This window comes from Phlebotomus papatasi, chromosome 1, assembly GCF_024763615.1.
Source record: "Phlebotomus papatasi isolate M1 chromosome 1, Ppap_2.1, whole genome shotgun sequence".
Taxonomy (NCBI): domain Eukaryota; kingdom Metazoa; phylum Arthropoda; class Insecta; order Diptera; family Psychodidae; genus Phlebotomus; species Phlebotomus papatasi.
Genome location: NC_077222.1, coordinates 86,669,135 through 86,696,865, shown reverse-complemented (window position 1 = coordinate 86,696,865; position 27,731 = coordinate 86,669,135). Strand labels below are relative to the sequence as shown.

The following is a 27,731-nucleotide window of genomic DNA, read 5'->3' as shown; positions in this document are numbered from 1 at the left end:
AACAGTTTCATGTAGGGAAGACTGGGGCAAAATTTGTCTAAACGAAAATTTCAATATTCACTATTTTTTGCCCCAGCAATTTTGAGAATCTCCACAAAATCGACTTTTAGAATATGATTCGAAAATTACGTTTCTTTCGAGATAGAGGAATATAGTCCTCTGCAATGTTGTAGAACAATAAATTTCCTATAAGAATATGCTCATTATAAAACGTTTAAGTTTTCTTAGAGGTCGTGAAAGAATTAAATATGCGTTTTGACAAATTTTGCCCCAGTCTCCCCTACTTCAGGCGCTACAAAATCAACTGCCGTAGATCCAAAAATTCCATATCGACTTGTTAGAATATAAGTCGAACAACTCGATTTTTTACAAAAATCGTTTTATTCGCTTTTTGGATACTTCTGTATACCCCCTACCTTTCCTGTGAATACTTGAAAGATAATTATTTTTAAAGTTAATAGAGATTTTAAATTATAAAAATGCTATACTTTGCATGTAAAATCTCAGCTTCAAATCGTTCTCCTGTAAAATTTGCCTACTACGAGTTGTTCGTTTTTTATTCTTAGTGATCGATATAGGTCGTAATAGAACGCAGTTCATTGAGAATAAGCCCGATTGAAGGGTAGGGTATAGCGGATCCGGTGGAAAAAATCAATTCATATACAAATTACCTTAATTCTAGTGTTACACATAGTGCTAGTCTCAAAACGAGTTTTCGAGATACTTTGTGGTAAGGAGTATGATTTATTTGAGACATTATGGGTCGATTTTTACTATTAAATCCGCTGTATTTTCTCCGGGTCCAGTATAAACCATTAGGGTCTCTACTACGTTTTTTGCCTTTTTTAATAAATGAATCATAAAAAATTAAGTAAAATACGAAAACTAGTTTATTCATTGGCTCTCACTAGCTACACATTTTTGCCATTTCTTTGGTTTTACATGGATAACAAAAGGATACATCAGTCGTTTTTGGACCCAAAACCATCAATTCACCTAATTTTTCACTTATTCGATATTGCCTAAGTACAGCTTTGGTATACCATTGACCATCGATCGGAATAAGAGATAATCGGAAGGAGCCAGATTTAAAAAATGCAGCGAGGGCAGTAGCCCATCTCAATTCGACATTTTGATGTTGTCCTAGCTAGACCAACCATAAAAAGGCAATAGCTCGGAGCGTTGCCGTGTTGCGGTATCATTCATTTGTGTCTTTCATTCCATTCCGGCCATGTTTTCAGGAATGTGTGATACAAATTGGTCAGTTATCGTTGTTAGCGATGTCCACTGACAGTTTCGCTTGGTTTCAGCAGCTCATAATGCATGATTCCCTGTTGGTCCTACCAAGCCCTGAGCATTGTTTGCTTCCCTAAACGATATGGTCGTGCTGTCGATTTTGATGCTTAGTTAGATGAAAGCAAGGATGAAAGTTACGATTCTCTGTGTTTGGGATAATCGAAAAATATCATAAATGAATTTTTCAATTTTTGTCTTTGCTTTTGACTATTATTATTTTGATTATAATTATGTTTAAGCCGTCTTTCGGCTTAAGCCGTAAGTGTATCCAGCGTATAATACAGTCTTTGACCTAAAATTTGTCCATGTGGCTTAACTTTTAAAATTTCTTGGTAAACAAATATTCGCTAAGGATTCAGTATCAAAGACAAATCATTCATTCAATTTTGAAATATCGCCTAAATCGTTTTCTATGCAGAATTTTTTAAGTCTTTCTGGAACTTAGGCTAAGCTTCCAGTCTGAAACCCTAATTATCCTGACTTAACTGCACTGAATTACTACTTTTTTTCTTCGTATATTCGTTGTATGTATATTAGGTTCAGTTGATCCAGCAGATTTTAAAAACAATCCTTGATCATGCTTGTTTTTTTTTAAGGATTTGCAGACCTTCGGGAACTGGGCCAAATCTCTAATCTGAAGATCATATAACTGCATCACCCTCTAGATTAGTTGGTGGACCTATGTTTCCATCATCATAAAATAAATTTATTTTCTTAACACAAGAATCAAACTCTCAGGAACGAGCATATTGCAAAGTTTTCTCCACTTCACGACTCTTTAATGCAAATCTCGAATCGGGATTGGAAGTAAAAAATGATACTATTTGTTCTGCTGCTACAAAATGATTGTCAGAAAATTGGCAATTATTCACCAGTGACATTGAATAAATTATGAGGTGTATTTTAATCCATTTGTGCATGGAAAATTGTATACATCTCGATTGATGGTGGAGGTAGAAATGCGGTGAATTTTATGAGAACCTGCATTATGATCTTCTTTTTATGCCATTTTCTACACCATATTTTATAAATTACATTCCTTTTTATTTATGCATATATTATGCAGAACATGTGCATGTAATTTACGCAGATACGAACTATGTTTGAACTCCTCCATAAATTCTTCTTCACCAAGGTGCTAATTTTGCATTATTTTAGACACTAAGAACGCTAAGAATCTGCATGTCTGGCAGATATGAAAGATGCATATATGCCAGGTAAAAAGACTTAATTTTTATTTGTCAGCTCAGTCACAAGGTAGACAGTTTTGGCCCAATTTTTTTTGAAAACCAATTTTTGGTACGAAACAATTGCTCAAATTTCCGGTAATAATTTTGTAAGATTACTCAGAAAATTGGTAAATAACGAGTGAATTTCCCCAGAAATTTGTATGCCAATTTATAACACATTGTATCTGGTTAACTCGAACAATTCATAATGATTTATCCGATCGCCATTGTCGTCATCGTGCAACATTTCTTCTTTCAATCACCCTTCATTATCATTGTCCTTCGGTAGGAAGGACATTGCCCTGAGATGACTCTCTTCTGAAGTCAATCTGGTATAGAGGTAACAACGAATGTGGAGAAAAATCAAACTGTTGCGTTATATCAGTGTTCTTCCCGTGGTAGCTACCTTTTGAAGTTATTTCACGTACTCAGCCTGTGATGTGCGCTTTCTGTTAATGCCGCTGCTCTTTTCCTACTTTGGACAAGTGTCTTTCATTGTCGACTTACTGGATTTACCGGGAGGGTCGATCTTTTCCATTACTTTTTTTTTCTTCCTCCAAGCTCTCTTCTCATCTCCTCCTTTCTCTACTCTTCCACCTTCTTCTTACACCCCGGAGCCACATCAAATCTCCAACGTAGAGAGGCACAACGGTTGTACATGTGTGGACGATGGAATTAAACAAAGATGGTAAATAATTTCAATTCCTATGTCATCGATATTTTTACAAGCAAGTAAAAATTTATCTAGATTGCCCGTTAGAAATGGGAATTCATTCGACTTTTTAATCGTAGTCCCATTAAAACATTCTTTTATCTCTTCTTGCCGTTGAATCTTTTTTTTTTTGAACCTGATGAGAAATATCAATTAAGGTCTTCGATACTTAAAAACTTCTCAGAAAAATCCACTTACTTAGAGTTGTTTCTTAAGGAGATTAAGAAATTTTTCACATTAAATAATATCAACTTCTGTTCACTGTTAGATTATGCTTCAATTAATTTAAGTATCTTACTACGTTCAGTGGACATGCTTTCAACTATCTGTTTCATTTATTACCTTGTGCACTGCCAAACATAAGGCTTAAAATTTCATCTTGAAATAAATTTAGGAATTTTGAAAAGAATAAAGTTTACTGAAATGAAACTTATTTAAACTTATACCTTAGTTTTGAAATATCTCCGGAATATAAGTTTTCGGTTTTAGTTGTAGGAGGAAGCGGGGCACCTTTGAACTTTAAAACTTTTCTCCTAATTTTAATAGTAATTTATGCTTATTTTAATCCAATTTAGTTTCATTCTGGGCAGTAGGTCCACTTCCATTTAAAAATAGGAGGAAATATTTCAATTATAAAGCTACCCTAATTCAAAAGGGCCCCACTTGCCCTTAATTGTTTCTTAATCATAGTTAGTGAAATGATCCAATTAAAACTACCTCAAACCAAGCTTTTATATACGACAATGCTTTCAGGATTCGGATACATTACGGCTTCAAACACTTCATATTTTTCCCATATTGTTTTAATCAGTCTGAGTTATTATTATTTTCCTATTCAAAGCTATTATTATTTTCAGGAAATGTGTGTTTTAGTCCTAAGCTAATAAAACATGACATAGATACGTCAGATTAATTAAATGAATATGGAAGAAATATGAAGTGTTCGAAGCCAGAATGTGTGGCGAAGGCTCAAAGTCTTTCCCTATAGGGTGGAGTCTACACTTATGGATGTTATACACACTTATGGACAACGCAATAATCTTAAGTTATTACATTAAACAGATTTCAAAAAATAAAAAAAAATCTTAATTACATCCTAAATTAATAATTTTATAATTTTTCGAAATGCGTTTTACGTAAGAACATAAGATTTTTACACGCTGTCCATAACATCGATAAGTGTAGACTCCACCCTATTTCGATTATCTCGATTATCCTTCATTACTAAGATGATAAAAGCTAAATCCGGTCCATCGATATCTTTCATTTGAAAATGATTCAATTTTTTTCAATCTTATAATTAGGGTTTTCCGGGTTTTCCGCTAATTTTCATGATGGTTCATATTTTAAAATGGTCATTTAATAAAATTTTCCTTAATTTTGGAAAGTGTTTCAAATGTTTCAATGTAAACATTGCCGCGATTGTCACCAATCCGGGATTTCGACTTTCTGGATTTAGGCCCCTTACGGATTTTGGCTTTCGAGATTTTTACCGGGACCCATTTTGAATATAAAAAGTCTTAGAAAATATTTTTAATGGACATTATCCTAGTTCATCTTTTGTTCTTAAATTTCCCGAAGAATCAACTTCAAAACGAATTTTCAGAAGAAATTTTGCAATATTTCAAGTTATTCGAAAACAACTGAGTGAAGATTTTCCAACAAGCTTCGAATATCTAACTGATATGGGAATTAATAGCCTCTAGTTGTAGAATCATTTAAATATACAAAGCACCTTCAATTTGAGAGAACAAGAGAAAGGTAATGCTGTGCTTCGACAGCGACAAAGAAGTAGGAAATTTTTGCAAACGTGCTTCTAGCAGAACCAATATGGGATATTTAGCAAGTTTCTCAATAACAAATAAGTAGAAGTCTTTGTCTCGGATCGTGCTAATGCTGATTGTTCTTAAGACTTTGGTGCTGGAATAGGGAGGATTCAGACACACATATTTTAATATTTATCACCCACAATTCACAATTTGCTCACCTTTTATGAATTCTCTATCTCATACTTTGGTCTATTGATCGAAATACCACGACTCACGCGGATTTTACATCAAGGCTCAACTTTGTGATTATCATTGAATGCTTTGGGTATCGAAGCTGGGAGTGTGGGGCTGAGCATGAGATGATTAGTTGTCACGAGGGGTCAAGGTACAACAATAGAAGATTTTTACAAGCATACAAATTGATTGCACTATTGACACCATGCCATTTTGTACTTAACGGTCTTATTAGTCGTGTCGATGGATTTTTCTCCAATTTCTCTTTTAACCTCCTCCACAAATGAGATTTTACTCGTTTTTTTTTCTAATTCCTCACAGAGTCCAACAGATAAATCTCTTTTAGAAGAATGTATTTAGAGTTTCACCACGACATTCTTTGTTTTGAAAAGACTTTGTAGACTGTGTTATTTCCTGATGGAAAATTGCAGCGCAGGAAATTATGTACACCTCTCTTTGAAATGAGCTTGGATTGACCAAAGTGCCAAAGCTGTGTAAGAGATTGAAGATGCCATCGTCACTAATATGGTGAGGTTGGCATTCCGTGTAAGGTCACAATGTTACCACTGTTTTATTTGAGATTAAAGGAATGACTGGTGTGGAGGAAAAAGTCTCTCGTGTACTTTTATTGCAATGGCATGTCTCAAGAAATCTGTCGTTTTTATTGGCTTTAGTACCGCATATCGCCAGCAAATTGAAGCTCACATTGCATCCATCAGTATTCACCATATATAAGTGCAGTACAGCTTTCTTGAATGCCGAAACTCTCCGATTGCAATGGTACCTCGCCATGAAGAATGCTGTCGCATCAAAAAAGGGTTGGTCAAGAGTAAACCACTTTGCAGAGTACTTGCTCGAGGACATAACTTCTATATATTGAATATTTTATTTAGAAGAAAAGGTTCTCCTATAGCCAACATCATTATGCATACTACAAAGCATAGATTTACTTCACAAAGTTTCTAATCATCTCATTATTTTTTAGACTACTTATTCTCACCATTATTTCTTTAAAACCTCATTAAAACTTAATTACATATGCTTCGTATTTATCCGGAATTCAAAGACCTCTCATATGAATCTAGACTATAGTACAAATCGATTAATAAATGTAGCTCCATTTCGCTATAGAATGGAAAAAATTGTTAGAGCCCTTGGAAGAACAATACGGAAGGGACACCTAAAAAATTCAAAAATTATTGAAGATGTTTCTTTCTTCAAATAGTACATATTGAGTATGCATATGCGCTTGATTGCCAAGGAGAGCCTCAAAGTTGTGTTATTCGTCTAGGTCGTATTTGTATTTGACACGAAAACTGGAAATTCTCATATTTAAAGCATTAGGTCACACCGAATGACTCACATCGGTTTTTAGTGAAAAAATATTATCCACAGAACTTTATTCACTTTAGTTTTCACCTTGAAGCTTTTTCTTTACTTGAAGACTCCTCTAGGTCATTAGAAAAATTTTCTACTTGTCCTTTTTGTAGTATCTTTTCCAATTAAGAGCCATTTCTTTGCTATGCTTGAGATTTTTTTTAATCATTTTTGTCATATAAGTTATCTTAAGGTCGATTTGCACGAGCTTTAAATTGAAGATTTAACCAATTAATGACAATGATATGATATTCGACACGTGGCTTAGGCGATTTTGATATATTCGTTCCTGGGCAATCGATACACAAATTAATGGAGGTAAAGATTTTTTTGTTTATTTAATTCTTAAGTAGAAATATATTTTATTACTCTTTTCTTGCTTGAGGAAAAGTTATGCTAAATTTGTGTGCAAAGTTATGCACGGAGAGTTTGACATTGCATTGTGTCGATTTTGATAATATTTTCCTTGATTGTGTTTACTGATTTAAATTCTGTGCAAAAATCTCTATTCTCAGTTAGTTATACTATATAAATAAATGGTATTTGTAAAGAAATGTAAAAAATTTAAGTTGAGTAACCGTTAAGACATGAGTTGGAAAATGTTTCCTTACGACTACTCCTTAATGGATTTTTATGTCTTTTCACAATAATTATTTATTTTTATTTGAGACGCTCATTCCAAAATATGAACATCCTCTTTCTGGTATTTCTGCGTTGTTCTAATAGATTAATCCCATTTGTGAAATCTTTAATTTTTAAATAGCATGTCGTCGTCTCCAAAGAAGACTATTGCAAGTCTACTTATAGTAGTATAAAAAGATAGTGTCATTGGATGCAAAAACTTTAAATCTACATCTCCTAAAAATTTATATGGATTAAGTTATTCGAGCTAAAGTTATGAGAAAAAACTGAAAATCACCGTGCCCTATTATCGAGTTTCTGCCCATAATTTACTATAAATAATTTAAAAATAGCGTTAACCAGAAAATATTCCATGCCTAAGTATGATAAAATAGTTTAAAAAGTTGAAAGTATACTAATTGCAGTGAATAAATTAATAGCTGTAAAACTTTATACCTCGCCCCTGAAAAATTTACATTTTAGACTTACAATATAGTCTTCTTTGGAGCCGACGATATGAAGCCAATGATTTTATTAAGATTTTAGAAGTATACTGGCTCTAATTCTATCACACCAACTGAAAGTTTCATCTAAAGGCAAGCGTATTGTGAAGCGGGAAAAATTAAACCATGTAACGAAGTCTCAGGTCTGAGGAAGGCAATGAGAAAGAGTATTATAAGGCTTCATGTCATTATCCCATACTGTTTGACCACTAGACGAGGTAATAATCAAATATAGATGGGCAGATTTTAGGACAAAACGGATATCGTTCTGCTATTTTTTCTTTAATACCAAATTAGAAAAAAAAACACAAATAATATTCTGAAATAGAAAAGATGTAAGGTAGAGGGAGGTGGAGTTATATTGAGCAGAGGCTACATTTAAAATGCCATTTTTTCGCGTATTTCTAAAGGGAACTGGGCTAGAAAGCAATGCAATTTAAATGCGCAAAACAATTAAGGGTCTAAATTGAATTTATAATTATGTTCAACTTCCCTTAGAAAGACAAGGAATTCCGGCTTAAGTGAAAACGGATTGAAAGTATTTGATTTGAATTGTCTACTACTGGGAGCTCATTTATAAAATAATTTTTGAAATGCTCCTAAATATATGCAAATATTTTTCATGCGTTAAATTTGAAATACATTTCTTATAAACAGTTGGCGCTGAAAATAGGCTGAAAAATAGACGCCGAAAATATTTTGCATACATAATGGCGTTTCTGTAACTTATTCCAAAGACCTCTCCTGTGAGTATTCAATTTTTATGTGTCACTGGAGTGGATTCGCGGGCCTTTTATCAGTCCTGAGAATTTCTTTGAAAGCGAAACTCCCTGTATCTTAGTGTCCCTTCCGTACTATTCTTCTAAGATCTTCAAATAGGTTTATCTACTATAGTTTTCAATGTAACCCCGCCTTCCCCTAAGCATTGAAGTATCCAAGACTTCTACTGTGTACTCTCTCAGTAGAGTTCGAGCAACAAAATAACACTTAATACAAAAAGTCAGGTAATTTAAAGGAAAATGCAAGATCGAATTTCTCACTCATCAACTCCTTTTTCATCATCCACCAGAAAAACCGTTACGCGACAATCTAATTGCAATCTACCATCTGTGAAGGAGGAAATTTCTTAATTTTTTCTTTTCTACTGAAGAGTGTCTTCACCTATTCCAACATTTAACCCACATTGTAGCCACCCGCAGTGTGAGATATCTATTTTTCTAATTCTCTGCCACAGAAACTTTCTGAAGATCTTCCATGCTTCGCTTGAGAGGATTTACCATGGATCATAGAATCGTTCAATCATCATGATCAGTATGGGTTGGGTTGGGAAAAAAAAAGAACGAGGTAGATGCGTGGAAAAGGCCATATCGAAAAAAAGAAAGACTAATCATGGAAAGTAAAAATGTGGTAAGAGGCATCTGGGCTTTGTGCGGAAAACATCATAGGAGAACAATCAATGATCAGTCTTTAGCGTGTGATTAAAAGACCCACAATTCCAATTTATAGCCAAACTTTTAATTCCGCTTGTCTCTTTTATTGATCTATGTATCTCGTGGTGGTTTCGGGGGTAAAGTACTACTGTAACTGATCGATCACATGAGGCATCTATAGACGGATCAATGCTTCGAAAGGAGCACAGATTATTCATGGTAAGCTGATTTTGGTTTGATGAACTTAAAATTTTACACATCTTTTAAGTGTCCGTTACGCTTCCGAGCATTTGGCAGTGTTTAAAAGCCTTTGGTCTACTGTACATTTTGCGAATCGCCTCATTTTTGATCATTTTTAGCGCGTGGAGAAAGATTGATTCAATCGAGAACAGGAACTTGATCGATTTCGCAGTCTCAGTGAATCGACAATGATCAGTGCTGAGAATTTTTTTTGCCTTATCTGCTGTTTAAGATTTTTTCCTCTATTCGTAAGCTTTTTATGCTCCTGACGGAGATCTCAAGCTTTTTCTTGCTGCACCTATGAAAGAAACTAAGCACTGACATCAGTGCCATTTTCTTGGCAAGCGCGTTTTTTTTTCTTCCATATCTTCCCCAACAAAATGTATAAAATCAATGAGTTATGTGTATATTTCTCAATACGGACTTGGGCAGTATATGTAAAAATAGCCACAAGTCATTCTTCAATAATGTCGTGATTGAAGACTTAATTTTTAATCACGTTGGATAGTAAATCAATTGTTTTTCTGCAATTAGTTTGTCTCCAGAGAGTTTCCACTGTATAGCATTATTACTTCAAAGTGGTTTTCCTCATTGCAGCCTTTCAGAGAGACATGACAATCTTGGGTATTGCATGAAGAATCTCATGATTTTTCCACATTTTTCAGATTGTAAAAAAAATACCGCATCAAGAGAAACCTCCAAGGAGAAGCTGAGATTCCATTGCAGTGTATGATTAATTTTAATCCATTAACGAATTTCTTTTAAATACCCACCAAAGAAATTGCTACTTTAAGAGAGCATGAAAGTTTATTATAGTGAAAATATCAAATAAAATTTATTGCTGACTATAGTAAAATTATTTTAATTTAATGGTCTTTCCTCTGAAAATTAACTATCATCGATTAATTTAATGAAACAGAGAATTAAGCTCAATTTACCACACGTCATATTTATTCAATGTTGCCAATTAATTACCAATTCGCGTTAAGTACTTAATTACATGCTGATTAAAGACATCAATTTGAATGAGGTGAGACATGCAACGAAAATTCGATTGAACGTTAAAAGGAGTGTTTTGCATGACAATCCTGTGATTTGTCATTGGGAAGCTCTTTAACACCTGATAATTGCAGACCACACTGAAACACACATTCTTCATAAATTACACCCTTTTTAGGTGTAATTTCACCGACAATTGCAGGTAGAATTGTCACCATGGCTGTTCTCAAACGGATTCTCATTTAATTTTTTTCTGTGATCGTTTCTTTAGATATGAATTTGTCATAATGGGGGATTTCTTTGCGCAACATGACACGTTTAAAACTGGAGTTTGTGTACAATTTCTGAGCACAAACATGCCACAATTTAAGCTTTCTTACCTTGATAAGCGATGAATCTAAAGTCATGTTCCTTCTCACATAATACCACTAGTGATGAAGATAGTGTCATGAAGACAACAAATGCCGCCAAAAAAGCCATTCTGCAAATAAAACAATAAAGACATTTAAAATAATGTATATCAGTAATAATTACAGTTGGGGAAAACAAAATTATAGACAGAAATTATTTACCATCTGAACTAATTGTAATAACACAAAAGATTATGGAGAGCACGTAAAGTATTGTGGCTTCTAAGGAATAGAGAAATCATTTTCAAACAATTAGAGTGTTTAATGCTATTCACAGATTTTAGAACAAGACAAAAACACAATTTGAAAACTCAGAAACTTAGTAAGGTCCTTGACAGACCTGAGGATTAGCCGAGAGACGGCTTAGCGTAATTATATTAGAAATAATGGTTAAACTACATTTCCATCATTTTCCACTAAGTCGTCTCTCGGCTTAAGTCGTAAGTGTGTCTAGGGCATTAGGGTAAGTGTACCAAATTCCGGCCAGCTTGCAATTTTGGCCAGCTTGTAATTTCGGCCACTCCTTTTGCTTCTCAAATCTCCATGAATTTTTAATTTTTGCATATTCCAGAGATTATACAATGTAACAGAAAACTTAAAATATTTCTTAGACGAATGAGATGATATGAAAAAGAGTTTGAAAAAAAATCTTGAAAAGCAAGATACTTTGAAGGGTCTAAATAGGAAGGTAATGCAACACATAGTCGCTTTCCCTCAATCCCTATGTTCACCCCCCAACCGGGCTCGATGCCTGAAAGGCCTTGGTGCTGCACTCAGGTAAGTGATAGAAGATTGGGTAACCAACCCCAGTGGGAAGTCACGAACCTGAGGTTAACGAACAAGGACTCTGGTCCTTCTAGAGCAGAGGTGTGCAAGAAACAGTTGAAACCGAATTAACGTCAAAATAAGTTTGTTATAGTAGCGTTTTGACCATTGACTGACGTACATGTTTCATTTGACGTTATATCGGTTTGAACGGTTTCTTGCACACCTCTGTTCTAGACCTAGAGTAGGTTAGACCAGGGGCTAACAACCCCTCCCCATAAAATCAAGATGGTCACGAAAATTCTCAAGGAGCCTTCAATAGAACGAATTTTTCGACAGCGACCTATGCTACGTTTTTGAAGCGAGCTGACGAAGTGCCACCAGGACTGGAAGAGATTAGTGCGAGAGGCCCGGTCCCTTATGAGCTATACATACTAAAGAGATTTATGTCCATATTAAAGTAATTTCCCTACGCTTGTGTAGGAAAAACTCTTCAATATTTACATAAATTTTTCTAGTGTGTAGAAGCCCTTAAACCCTTAAAGGGATAATGCAGCCACCTAAGTAAAGCAAGTTAGTAGTAAGATTATGAGAATCATGGTGGGCGGAATACTACCCAAAGCTATGTCTTTATTTTTATTTATTTTAAAATATATTAAGAATAATTTTAGAGAAAACAAATACGATAAACTATCTACAAGATTCCAAGCACCGTTCCTTAAAAACAAATTAATAAAAAAATCGTTTTCTAATAAAAATATTACAAAAATTTGGTGCTATTACCCCACTAAGCTTGGCTTTTGCTTATTATCTTATTCCGAAACGATCTCAAACTTAATTTTGAAATTGAAGAGAAGCTTCGAACACAGAACACTTGGATCATTGAGAGAGCACTCGATTATACAAGTTTTGATATTTTTTTTTTAATTTTAACAAAAATCCAATTTTACTTCCGACAATAGTTTAATTATCGTATCATTACTGGTTACATATTCAAACCAGGTGAGTGAACCATTTTAAGATCCTTAAAACTAGTTTAATTTGAAGAGCAAACTCTTCAGTTAATTAAACTAACTACGGATTGGTGTTCTTATAGTTCTATTTGTTCCGGAAGGACCCACTAACAATTTGATCGTTAACAAAATGGATAGGGTAAGTGTGCCAAATTCCGGCCAGCTTGCAATTTCGGCCACCATTTTTGTTCCTCGAATTTCTATGAATTTATAGTTTTTACATCCTCTAGAGATTATACAATGCAAAAGAATAACAAAAAATGTAGCTTCGACAAACGAGATGACGTGAAAAAGAAATTGGAAGAATTCCCGAAGGGCAAGGAACTATGAAAATGAAGGTGGCCGAAATAGGGTACCAAAGCCATGTCTATATTTTTATTCATTTTAAAATGTATTAAGAATGATTTTTGAGTAAATAAAGGCGGTAAACTTTTTACAAGGTTCCAAGCAACACTGTTTCAGAAGAAAGAATTAAAAAAATCAATTTGTATTTAAAATATTACATTTCAAACTTGAGACTTTGACGCTTGCATGCAACTATGCCGAATTTTGCACTCTTACCCTATTTCCAGTAAGAAAAATATTCTATAAAGATAGTTTAAATTATTAATATCTTGTTTTCTTTTCCAAAAAGCAATTCCTTCTTAATATAGTTTTGTAGAATTCTCTATAAGTAACGCTTTATAAGAATCAAATTTATGCTTTTACAGAGCTCTTGATTCAGTTTCTGTGACTACTAAAAGCAAAGTGGCGCACTCTTAAGATTTTTAAGATATTTCAATGCAAGATTATCATAAGTAAGATTTGAATGAGCTTGCGTAAGTAATATCAGAACTTATAAAGGGACAATGGGGGACTAAAGGTGTCACCCATCTTTCAACTTCCTCGGAGTGAACTGTCCACGGCGAATGATGCACACTCGGTGAAGTCCATCAGGGACAGCCACCGTCGACTGGGTTAACAATTGTCGAATGGGCCATACGCTGTACGTACTCATAGGATTTTTAAAAATGCATTAAAAGATTTGTCAAAGTCTTGGTTCTAAGGTAGCTATTTTACTTCTTGGGTGACTCATATCCCTTAGAATTCTGAACTTTTAAGAACGGTCCTTTATGACCATTAGAAAAATTTGAAATTTTGCTCTCCTTCATCTAAGAAGATGTCGTATTTTAAAATTTAAGATCGATCACATTTCATCCCAGGTTAGCTTTTTATTTTATTTAGTATACGATGAAAAACTCAAACTATTATAATTTTAATAATTAACCATTTCTATGTTGAAGTTTTAAATTATAGTGTGTTTTCCAAGTGAGCGATAATTTAAGAATTACAGTCAGAATAAAGTGATATAGGCTAAGAAGTTTTGATAACGACTGTAAATTAATTAATAGCAGATATTAAACGCATGAGAAGCCTATATCTCAGTTCAGATATATAAATCCATCATTGACGGCTTTTTCTTTACTATGTCTGTAATCATAGCAAATAATAAAAGTCAGTTTGATAGTAAAGTGAGACATTAAAAGATATTAAGTAGAATTCACAGGCATAAAGACATCAGCAATCATTTGTAGTAGTGCCATGAAGTCTGGTACAGAAATATTTCTCCATGAAATTTAATGATAATAGACTAGCAATAAATAAGAAAGGTCATACGATTATTCTTTATAAGGAAGTATCTCAATCAATTCTGAAAATATTTATTTACATCACTCTATTTCTATGTCAGAGTTTTTTTCTGCAGTTAACAACGTTGATTAATTCATTTTTGCGCAATACGATTAGATTGTTTTACCAAACACTTGTCATAGAAGCATCACACTTAATGAGATTTTGATAGGAAAACTGAAGGATTTGGGGTGTTAGAAAAAAGTGTTTGAAGCCAAAGTTCAAATGATTTTGTGTGATTGTGTTCACGTACACAAAAAATACTTTATCATCTATTTGGTTAAGATATTTTTTGGCAATTAGAAAAAAACCCAAAACCGCGCCATTTCGCGGAAAAAAAGAATTATCTCATAAGCTATATCAGACTTTAAGTCACCTTTTTGTATTTACCAATGCAAAATGTTAAATAACATGGAAAACAAATATAGCACAAATTAAATAAAAAATAATAAAAGTGTTCAAACACAAATTGTTACGTGAAAGAGTCATACAAGAAAATTTAATGCTTCTAACAACTATTGAGAGTGTCACTTTGAAAAATATTTTCGTGCTCAAGACAGATTTTTCTTTGCAATTTTTGTGTGTTGATACCTTTTTGGTGGAGCTGGAATGTGTTTTACTGAAACATTTCATATGTAAATATATTTGGCTTATTGGCAGAAGAATGTCCTTTACGAATACTCCAAAATGCCATATTCTTTGACCAATTTACTCAGAGAGTGGTTAATTCTATTTCAAGTCAAAGATTGTGTTTAAACGTCCAACATTATAGTTTAAACAGTTAAATTTTGCAAAAAGCATTTGCCAGACCGCGTTTCACCATTTATTTGTACAACAAGTAGAACAAGCCAAATAGCGCAAAAATGATAAAGAAACCTATTACCATTTTCTTACCATTAATGCCCATAGCTGACGATAAGAGAATAAGACAATTTTTTGCCATGCCATTTTAAGTGCCATTATCTGCTAAAATATTTTCTTGCCTTTTTCACTGAACCACAGAAATATTTAGAGCAGTATGTACATAAATTTATAATTTTCTTTCTGCAATAAAATAACATAAAGTCATAAAAGGTCTCTGAATATCACTGTTTTTTTCTGCAAACACTTGTATGATTTATTTAACAAAACAATTTACTGTCGTTGAGGGGTAGATGACTTACAGGAAGTCTACTTGTACCATATTCTTTTAGTGCATGGTAAATTGCGTAGGTATTCTTCTATAAAGTAAATTAATTATTCAGAGCAATAAAAATAAGTTGGTTTTTGCAGAATTTCCCTAGTTAGGTAATTTTGCCCATAATTTTCTATAATGGCATTTCCTAACTAGGACAAGTTTCCAGTAAACTATTTAAATTGCGTATAAAAAAAAGAAATTTAATTTTAATAGTTAAATAGGGAATTTAGATTAATTGGTTTCTATAAGAATTGCAGGTCACCAAAGAACGGAAGTCAGTATCTCTTACAGTTTGGCCTTTGGATTGAAGAAGTGTATAGCGGAAACTGGGGCACCACCGAACATGGAGTAGTATCGAACACTGATTTTTTATTTCTACCATTATGTCGACCATTTCTTCAGTGGACAAGTATGCCTACATTTATGAATTCATTGCACGGCTAGTCAAATCGGATTAAGACCTATCTTCGGTTCTTTCAAATTTTATTCGCTACAACGTTTCAGGAATGCAATGTCCCCTTCATCAGGTCTAGAAAACAATTTGAACAATTTCAGTTACACTTTAAAAAAAACAGATCTATGAATTCATATAAGTCCTATATTTTGAAGTCTAATAGCTAATTAAAAAATCGCAATGTTCGGGGCTACCCCGTGTACGGTGGTGTCCCATTTCTTTCACAACAAATAAAGAACTAATTTCCGCGTTATATAAATTATTTACCGGTACTCTATTCCTATATTTTATTGATTTAATACTGATTAAGAACGACAGATAAATTTCACTACCCTTCAATTGAGAAATAGAGGATGGTTTTCAGGCTTCGTACACACTCTGGCTTCGAACACTTCATATTCTTTCCATATCCACTTAATGCAGCTGACCTAATATTCTCAGGAAATTTGTAATTTAATATTATCTATTAAAATATATTGCAATAGGGTCAGGGCTCATAATTTGGGACAGTTTCTTATTTTGGACACTTTGAGGATAAAATGGACACTAAAAGTAAATTGATTAAAATAATGGATTTTTATTCCAATATTTAATGAATAATGAATTCTATATAAATATTTGTTCTTTTTGGAAGATTTTAACACTAAATACGTTAAATTTTGAATATTATTTGAGTTAAAATTGCTTTGTTGAAAATTCAGTGTGAGCAATTGATTACGAGAAATATGACTGAACTTTGTGATTACTTCAGTCTTATTTAGCTGTGGTGAAGTACTAACAATGTTTCTTCGCTTTTTTGAGTGATATTATTGAATATTCATTGAATATTTTGTTGATTCATATTTATATTGACTTGTTGATTTGACCTGAAGTGATATTTTCCTTGCGAATTAAATTTTTCGTGTGAAAAATGGGAAATTTTTTAAGGCATTTACCAGTGAGGTGATACTCTTTATTTTGGTTAAGTGTTTTTCTCTTGAAATTTCGTGAAGCTTTAGCTTTTGTGATGACTAGGTTGGAAAATGCCTGGAGAAACAAAGGAGCATCATCTCTACGAAAGAGATGTAGCGAGAAATGCCTTGAAAGGATCCCGGAAAGGTCAAGGAATACGCTAATCCGCACGTAGTTGGAGTACCGAAGTTAACTCACTTTAGTGAATGATATGGAAAGTTTCCGGGCTTCTTGTGACATTCTACGTTTCCCTTACATGAACAGGAAGAGGACTTGGTAAGATTGGTTCATTAAATAAAGAACAATGGGCATCCTGTTGAGGCGGTTTAACTGTCCAAATATACAGCCAAGTTGTCCAAATTAAGAACCAGGTTGTCCAAAATTCGAGTCAAATTCACCTCTACATATCAATTCATTTTTAAACGTATTAAGACTAATTTTAGTAAAAGCAAAGACAATAAACCCTTGCTTAGTTTCTAAAAAATGCTTCTGAAAAGAAAGTAACAAAAAAGTCAATTGATATTGAAAATATAGCACTTCAAACTTGGAACTTCTATGCTTATAAGCAGAAGACTGTCCAAAATTATGAGCCCTTGGTAAGAATCTTTAAAGGAAATGTGGCATAATCGAAGCCAGATTGTATGCGAAACCTGAAAGTATCTCCTTAAGCCTCTAATGTAATTTAGCTATGACATTGTGAACTTCAAAATGACGAATTTTCCGGTCATAGATGTATGACAACGTCCCTATAAACTTGGAGTGTACAAGAACCATTTGAAACCGAACAAACGTCAAAAAAAATTTTGTTCCGGTAGCGTTTCGACCATTGACAAAAGCTTCATTTGACGTTTGTTTAGTTTCAAACGGTTCTTGCACACCTCTGCTCTAAACTGCTTGTAAAAATTAGAAAAGTCTCTAAAATCGTTTTTGAACCTGGCTATAAAACATTTATTTTGGAAAAAGAATAAGTAGGATTAAATGGGTAAGGAACGTCTCTAGATAAACGCAATCTCGTCCGAAAAGTCAATATCCCCTACCGTTTGGCTTGTAGCTTCTGACAAGTTGCTAGACCGAAAAATGGTTAAACAGACCGATTAATGTCAAAAATCTCGAAACTTTATAATAAAACAAACTCGAAAAAAAATTCTAGACCTAAGGGATATAAATACTTAATATTAAAATTTATAGAAAAAAACTTTTTTGTATTAATTACAATGTTAATCCCGATTCTCAATTTTCTAGAGAATATCATAGCTTTTTTTCACTAAAAACATGAATAAATAAAATTTTCTAAAAAAAAAATTATTTCTCTTTTGACAACTTATATTCCTCCACCTTAAATCATCTGCAAGACGCAAGTTATTTCTCGTGTTATGCTACGAAATAATATATCTCTTGTGAACTATACTAGGAACAGCAATTGAATTGCATGTGTAAGACGTGTAAAATAAATGTAAAATATTTTAACATTTATAGCACCTTGCTAATTGAAATTTTATAAACCGCCAACTTATAAATTAGTTATTTGGAATTTATGAAATGGAGAATTAAACGCCCAATGACAAAAATAAGTGCTTCTCTAGTAAAACAGGAAACATCTGCTTGTAGATCATACAAACACTTCAAGGTGTTGCGGGGAAAAGCAGAAAAAATGACTGAAAAATCAATTAGATAAAATTATACGACCATCACTTTGCAAAGGTGTGGCTTTTTTATTGAAAGATGTTGCGAAAATTATATTTGCCACTTCAGTTCAGTAAGAATGCGATTATAATAATTCATTTGTGAAATACTTTATAAGAGGTGTGCTATCGTCCTCCAGAAACGATAAATTTTAAATATTTTAATTGAAATTTAGCGATTTTGATGATGAATGTGGGATGATTTCTTTTGGGAGAGTTCATCAATCTCGAATTAAAAGTTATATTATCTGTTTTGTGAGATCGTCTTAGAATTGAGATAGAAATTTTATTTCTTTATTGAAAACATCACATAGACAACTTCAAATTAAATATTTGATGAACCATGTCTTTTATCATCGTACTTCTTGAGACCATCAAACCTGTTATCATACACAACATTGTATTTATTTAGGTTATCATGCGCCTTTCTAATACTCTTTTTCCCTCCATTTTTTTTCAGTACTCAGCACTTTTGTAGCATTGCTATCAGTGACTAGATCATATTTTGAACAACACACTCCAACGATATAAGACACTTTTCTCCAACTCGTGTGGCCAATACAATTCCCTGAAACAACTCTCCAAAGGCAGATAAATAAATGCGACACTTATTAATTGCTATCATCATGTTCTTGTGTACATGGGTGACATCAAATGATTTGTTTTTATTTCTCTAGAGAGCTTCACTTATTCTCAAGGAAGGAGACTATATATCTAGCAAAGAGAAGATGGATTAAATGAGATTACTTCTAAGAAGTGATATCGTCCACAGTCAAATATTTTATCTCCAATTTGTTGATACAATGAATCATCTCTAACTGCTTATATTTAAACACCCCACAAAGCAGTTTTAATTACTTCACTTACAATCTGCCAAAGGATGCAAAATGATTTATCTTCCAACTCAAGTATCATCAATTTGCAACTCAACGTCTCTTAAGCCATCATCAGAAGCTATTGAGTAGTTTAAACAATCATGACCTATTGACATGTTGGAATATGGTTAAATATCAAAGGAAAAGACAAGGAGTAGCATTTCTCGACTACACTCAAAAGATTAAGCATCTGAAACGCAGATTTCTGTATTCACTTGCTCATATACGTTACCGCAAAACCTGTTTGCATGGTTATGCTTTGGTGTAATATTTTAAATGAAGTCTACGCAAAAAAAGAAAGATACTATAAAGTCTTCTGAGAATCCTGTCGCATTTAAATATAATGCGTCCAGTTAACTTCCACAGACTTGATTCTCCCACTTTGCCCATTGTTTCTACCCAAATAAAGTGGCTAACCACCTCCTCGGAGACACCAAACTCTAAATTTACACTATGGACCAAAATGTACAAACTAAACTGACCATGCGTATTACATAAGGTTACAGACCAACACAAAATTTATGATACTCTTCAATTTTAAATTTTTAAAACTATATTTTCTTTCTGTTGACATTAAACTTTTAGTAGAAATATGCTAAAAGGCACTGAAGAATGAGCACTAATGCCTCCGGTTCACCATTTTGATCTTTAAAATTTAATGAAATCAAAATTCACGCCCATTTCTTTCTCAAAAGACTTGCATAAGTGTATCACATTTTTTCAATCACAAAATTGGATTGAACTAAATTTAATTTGGTGTGATATTCAAAACAAGAAGAATAGTACGAAAAAGAAAGATAGACCTATGCATAACTTTTGAGAAAAAAAGGGATGTGAATTTTTACTTTATGAAATTTTGCTTATCTAAAAGGTGTGTAAGAGCCACAAAAAATAAATTTAGTCTGTAATGGTTCCGGCACACCTTTTAGATCAAGAAAATTTCAAATAGTCAAAATTCGCATCCCTTTTTTCTCAAGCATTTTGCATTTATCTATCCCAGTCTTTCGGACTCTTCTTCTTCTTTTAAACATAACACCAAATTGAATTTACTTAACTCGAATTTTAAGTACGAGAAAGGAAGATAAATATACGCAAAACATTAGAGAAAGAAAAGGATGTTAATTTTTATTTCATGAAATTTTCCCGATCTAAAAGGTGTGCCGGATACTTAAAAAATCAAATTTGATTAGGGTCGGAGGAACGTCTGTTCGACATGGAATCCCTATTGACACTTTTGTCAAAATGTTGAAAATTATTTACTATAAACAGAGATGTATATAATATATATTTACTATAAACAGAGATGTTCAAATTTCGTATCCCAAATGGTACAGAGTAGGATGTCAATAGGTGCTGACACGAGTTCTTAAAGTGTCAATAGACGTTCCTTCCACACTAGTACTTAATTTAGATCTCAAAGTTATCTTCCATTCAAAAAAAGAGTTCACACATATAAAATTTTGCGCAATTATAAATCTGCATTTATTAATTATTTTAAATTCATATAGCGAGAAATCAAATTTTACTAATCTAAAAGGTGTGCCAGAGCCATTAAAGCATTAATAAATTAAATACTAGTTCTACAAAGGCAAATCAAAGAGTTTTCCTTTTAACCTGCAACAATTTTAGAAGCTAATGGCTTCGGCACACCATTCAGATCAAGAAAATTTTTTTGGAATCAAAATTCATATTAATTTTTTTCAGATATTTTGCACATGTCTATGCCACTCTTTTAAACTTGAAATAGGTTTGAACTAAATTGAATTTTTTATGACATTCAAAAGAGGAACAGGAGTGCAAAACAAAATAAACATTTGCAAAACATTTGAATAAGAAACGGATATGAATCTTGATTTTGTGAAATTTCTCTTATCTAGAAAGGGTATGCCAGAACCAAAAATTCTCTGGAACGATTTTTATGTCAGGAAAATTTCGTGTAATCAAAATTCACATACCTTTCTTTTTCGTACGTTTTGTAATCCCAATTTCTCTTACTCAAAATTAGATTGAACTCAATTGAATTTGATGTGAATTTGAAAATTATATCTTACGACAAAAACATCGATTTACAATATACTAAAATATTTATCGGAGTACGGTATGGACGGTTAGTTCCATCTTTGGTTATGCAGATTATGGGTAAGTTATATCTATAAAGTAATTTAATCCAACACCGTTCACTGATTGATTCGATTGGTTAGACCTAGAAAACTTGAAAAGTATTCAAAAGCATTTTTAAATAAGATTTTCATGAAATATTTAAGTCATATTGCTTTTCTGATTGGCTAGAGCTTTAAAACATACAAAGCTCTAACCGGTATTATTATAGATAGATAGATAGTTTTATTCAATATCAAGTATAAGTCGGTCTTCAGACTAAAGTGTTAGCCCAGTTCCCAAGGGTCTCAAAATCCTTAATAATAAACTATTTTATTATTTTTTTCAGAATCTAATGCATCATTTACCCTTAATATCCAATTCCAAATCAAAAATTTGCAAAAAAATCATGATTGATAAGAATATAAAGAAGTTAAGCCATATGGTTAAGCCTTAGGTCTGAAGCCCGTATAAGGGAAAGTAGAACACCTTTGAATTGGAGCAGCTTTAAATTTGGGAATTTTTCTTCTATTTTAAAATGGAATTGGACCTTACCGTGATATAATTTAACGCTTAAAGGACGAGTGGGACACCGGTTTCCCAAAAACAAAAACAGTTTTTTGACTAGAAATTTGTTTTGTCCTCTAAATGGTCCAAAAAATTGTTTTTATTTTTGGGACATCCGTATTCCATTCGTCCATAAAAGGTTAACTCGAGAAACCACTTGCGAGGCTAAATTACATAATGATAAGCATGATAAGGCTCGTTTTTTTTTTTAAATAGGAGAAAGAAGTCCAATTTTAAAAGTACCCCAATTCAAAAGTGCCCCATTTCTACCAAGAATTGTCTTTGACTTTTGAAACCGATCATTGATTCTTCGGAGAAATTACGTGGTCCATGCAAATAATGCTGATTGAATTAGCAATTTATCGAATTAAAAAAAAAGATTTTACATTATATAAATATTGCATCAATACTTTGGTTCGCAACTGTTTTTTGGAAGCCTGTTCGAAGTTCTCTCTGCATGTGGTGGCTCGTATCGGTGCTACGGGAAGAACGTGAAACCCTTTTTTGAAACAATGTATAGATAGAATCTCTCTGGCAGTTCTTTTCTTTCTTTGTTTTTTGCTGAAAATCTATAAACATGCTTACGTTTCAGTTTACGTTCAAATGCACTTTTGTGGCAAGATCATGCAATATATGATATGGTTATTCACACCAACGTTGCAAAAATGAATTGACAGGCACTTTATTCGATAACTTCCAAACATTGTTGACTGCTCTTCCACATATGTACTTTTTTTTTCGTTGGACGTGAGCGAAAAATCAGCAAAAATAAATTGTCTCTTTAGCCTTCAATTTTAGCGGGCTTTTATGATCACGTCTCTGAGATAATTGATATGGTAATTTAGACAGACTCTGATATTATTTTATCGATAAATATATTCTCTTCAAAAATACATTGTAATTGTAAAATATTGCCTTGAAATTTAATATGAATGCCTCAACCGGAAATTGATTTATTGTATGACATGCCGAATTTGTGAAATTTTAAATTTCTCACATATAACAAAATATGTGATTTTTTGGAAGAATAAACACTTTTAGAACTATCAAAAAGAATGTTACGTGAAGTGAGACATTAATGGATCTACTAAAACCCTACAATCAATTCTGATGCACGCTTAGGAACTTCTTGAAATGCCATTTGACAAATTTTTGAGATTCAAGACGTGCCTTTAAAAAAAAAAGAAGAAAACACGTAAAAAAGAGGGTCACTGAAGAGGACCTTTTAAAAGGACAGCTAGTATAAAAAAAAGAAGCATCATGTCGTGCATCATTGGCAAAAATGTGGACAATGGTTGGAAATTCTAAAAGATTGTTGTTACATGGATATGCCAAACACGAAAGAGGGAACAGAGAAAGCAATATAGGATTTCAGAGTGATTTATGTGCCATGGATCCTCTAAAATGCACAAAAAAGTCAAACTCTAATCGACTTTTGAAATTAGTGATTTGAGAGAGTTTTTCGAATGTTTTTTTTTTTGGCCTGGTGTGAGAAAAAAGGTTCCATTTTTGAATTTCAGTTCTATTCTTGCATGATGCATAAAGTCACGTCAAGTGGACTGAAGAGAAAATTAAAAAAAAAACAAAAAAATATATCCATCCTGACACTGTACTATGTATTTCGGGGCGATTAATGAACAACTGTTTTCACATTTATTCTGCACGAGAGAGGATCTTCTTAATTGATATGTGAGAATTCTGGGATATGAAAGAAACAGGTTAATTAAGACCAAGTATATATAAACAAACATAGACTAATTGCTTTTTATTATCAATTCTCGCGACTTGGATGGCGTGTTTCCTGGGTAACATGTGGCTGATGAAAAAAAAAGGAATAAATATGGCCATATGAAGAGGTAAAAGTATTTTGCAGCATACTCTATACTTTGTCACAGTGGAATTTTAATAATTCCTCCTCTCTATACAGCTTCTTTAGGAAGAGCTTGATACATCGAAAGCATATCAGGTAGATTGGTTGATACATTTATAGCCTTAGGTACCTTTTTCCATATCTATGAAATATGAAAAACCTGCCGAGTTGAATAACACTCACCAGTGATTATCGTATAGCTCATTTGAATTTTCATCTGGCGGGTGCATCGTATTCATTTAGCAGTTTCATCGCTAATGATGAATACTTTTTTTCGGTTCTTTTGATATTTAGACGCTCTTTTGACTAATTAACAGCTTTTTTGGGGGTATATAAAAACCTTGTTAAACGCCTGATTTATTCCCTTTTCTAAAGAGTGCAATATCATTAATTAGGAAATTCTGCTCTCAGCATGCAATCAATTTTACTACCATACGCAGTCAAGATAATTCAACTCACAACATAAATCGTGAAAAGTTATATATTTTTTTTCGACAAGAGAACTAAATCCGACAAAAAGAAGCCTTAAGATATGGTTTTAATTGTCGGTGTGGCTTGTTGATGTGAAAACACAATAATATTCATTTGCAGGCCTCTTCCTCATACCCCAAGAGAGATTAATGCCATGCCCGATATCTGTCTTGAAGATTAACACAGTTTCATCGGCCATTCAACAAGATAGTTGTGCTTTTGATTAATAGGAGAGATAGTAAAAGTGGAAATTTTTAGTAAGGTAATAATCTCAAGTAATGGTCACATATATATACTAAGTTGTTCCATAATAAATTACCGGTTTTTATATGATTTTCAATAATTTATTTATTAAAATTAAGGTCAAATTTTATTGATGTCTAATATGTGCAGTTTCATTGGAAAATTTGTAATCACTAACACTAAGATCACCAGTAGTGTAATAATATGACAATGTCATATGATAAATCTTACTGTTTTAATTCGGAAGTAAGGCAACATTAATGGCCGATGCAGGGGCCCATGAAGTTTAATAAAAAAGTGAAGCTATTTTTCACTTTTCCTTGTAAAAATTTTAACAATTATTGCATCGTGACTTAAATAAATTTGCTCGTAGTTCTTGTATTATTTCGGCGAACGTTATAAAATATGTACTTTTAGATAACTTTTAATGCACAATTTCGAAATATATTAGACTGATAAGTCAATTCTCTTTAGGAAAAAACTTGCCATTAGTCTTCAGTGCCTCTATGTAAAAACGTGTGGAAAAATGAATGTCAAGAGTCCCTTGGGCCAATGAGTGTGAAATTTCAATAAAATTTCTGGAATTTCAATAAAATTTATATTTCCATAAGTTTCTGGCTAATCCGCCTCTCAATTTAAGCCAAGAAACTTAAGCCAAGTTAGTGAGAAACTGATGAGAATTTAGTCAGATCATTATTTTACTTACAATTGCGTAAGTATATCCAGTGCATTAATCTTACAATATTACAACACTTCTATATTAAAATTTTTATGTGGTTCGCATTAATTAAAATTTCTGAGCGTCCAAATGTGTAATTTGTGTCTTTAAATAACTTAAGCTGGCTACTAGACAAAAATTTATTGCAATATTTCTTTTCAATATCCATTATTGAGAAGGATTGCTTTCACATTACAAAAATTTATTGACATAAAAGTTTCAATATTGAAGAAAATTGTCCAGTGTGTAGGCAATTATTGCAATATTTGTTTCAATATGGTGCATTTTTTTCAATATTTTGTTTAATTATTTTGAATGGCTACAAACTAGGCCAAATAATTCCAATAAAAATTTTCAAAGTCACATTGAAATGAAATTTCAAAGAAATTCTAAATATCAAATTGTTTTGATATTTCCTTCAATACTTTTTAGTGGTCAGGAATCTTCTTCGTTCAGAACATCATAAAACTGTTGGGATTTCCTTGTTCATGAATGAAAACACATCCAAGATCAACATCCAACTCAGAATAGATCTTCAGGATTCCTCGAGAAAATCCCAGATTCTTGGAATTTCGCTGTACATTTTGTCAAATCTTCCAAAGAACTTGGTTAGCACTTCTCATCTGCTTCCTCCAGAAATCACAGTTCCCAAATACTCAAGTTGGTCAGAAGATTTCTGTTGATTCCACTAGGAAATCATAGATCTTCTGGGGTTTTCATCTGTATTTTGTCAAGAACATCCAAAATACCCCAGTTGGTCAGAAGATTTCTCCTGGTTCCTCCAGGAAATTACAGATCTTCTGGGATTTTCCTATATATCTTTTGTCAATTACGTCCAGAATACTCAAGTTGATCAGAAGATTTCTCTTGGTTCCATAGATCCCAGATGATCTATGATTTCCTGGAGAAACCAGAAGAAATCTTCTGACCAATTTGAGTATTTTGGATGTTCTTGACAAAATACAGAAGAAAATCCCGAAAGATCTGCGATTTTCTGGAGGAATCAGGAGAAATCCTCTGAACAATATGAGTATTCTGGGCGTACTTGACAAAAGATACAACAAAATCCCAAAAGATCTGAGATTTTCTGGAGGTAGTAGAGGAGAAGTCCTGACAAAGATGGGTTTCTGGGAAGAACTGAACAGGATATACAGAAGAATTTCTGATCCTGTTTGAATGATATTCTGAGATGTTTTCCTGTTAATAAACATGTTAATTCCAAGAGTTTTTCGATGTTTGAGAGGAACTAAATCTCTGACTAGAATGAAATGTAGGCGAATGTTGAAATATTAGTTTCAATATTCGCTTCAATATTGAAGTTTTATTTCAATGTCACTTTGAAATGTCATTATTGCAATAATTTGCCTAGTAGTAGTAGGCAGCTTTAATATCTAGAATTTGATCTCTTTATTAGTAAAAAAAAGTAGACTTTTCCCGCAAAAATTGGTTTAAATTGTTTTAGAGCATTAATATGTGAAAAATAATGTGATTTTCACATTAATTTTTAATGTTAAACATATTCTAAGTTTTCGATAAATTTAAACCTATTTTTGCAAGTCAACTCCACCCTTTTATCAATAAATAGAACAAAGCTCTAAATGATAAATGGTTTAAAGTCGCAAATCACACATTTAGACTTTCGGACAATTAATACACTAAGAGAGAAATCCGAAAAAGTTAAAATAACATTCCGGAAACGTTAATTTTACCCTGAAGTATTGATCCAAAATCGGTGTAAATATTACCCTGTTTAGAGGTACTAGGGGTTAAAGTTAGCCTTTTCATGCTAATTTTACCCTTAAAAAGGTGTAAAATTAACACTAAAAAATGTTGATATATTTTTACACCTAAAAAGTGTTAAAGTTATTAGGAAAAAATGTTAATCGCACCCTCTTTTTTTTCTTACACTAAGAAAAAAAAGAGGCTGCGATTAACTTTTTTTCGTCATAACTTTAACACTTTTTGGTTGTAAAAATAAAATCAACATTTTTTAATGTTAATTTTACACTTTTTAAGGGTAAAATCAACATGAAGGAAGGGTAAATTTAACCCATAATAAAGCTAAAAAGGGTAATATTTACACCGATTTCGGATCAATAATGCAGGGTAAAATCAACATTTCCGGAATGTTATTTTAACTTTTTCGGATTTCTCACAGTGCAGTGTATGAATAACATTAAAATTTTGTAGTGTATGTGAGAGGTTAAAGTAAGGCGTCATTTTGCAAATTTCATCACATCTCAAAATTTTGTACCATATTGGCAGCTACAGCATCATTTGTGCGCCCTACAACCCAGGTTTATAATGCTTTAAATTCCCTCTAGCGAAAAAAACCGGCAATTCTTTATGAAACCACCTAA

The 27,731-nt window shown here is 32.8% G+C and overlaps 1 protein-coding gene across 1 annotated transcript in view; it reads right to left on the bottom strand.

Annotated features, from left to right (window-relative positions):
- LOC129797909 (semaphorin-5B) overlaps window positions 1–27,731 on the bottom strand; it is a 118,515-nt gene that overhangs the window by 78,342 nt on the left and 12,442 nt on the right. The window contains exon 2 of the mRNA XM_055840786.1: window positions 10,791–10,891. Coding sequence (XP_055696761.1) covers window positions 10,791–10,890 — 100 coding nt within the window. The 5' untranslated portion in view covers window position 10,891. The remainder of the gene's footprint in view (window positions 1–10,790; window positions 10,892–27,731) is intronic.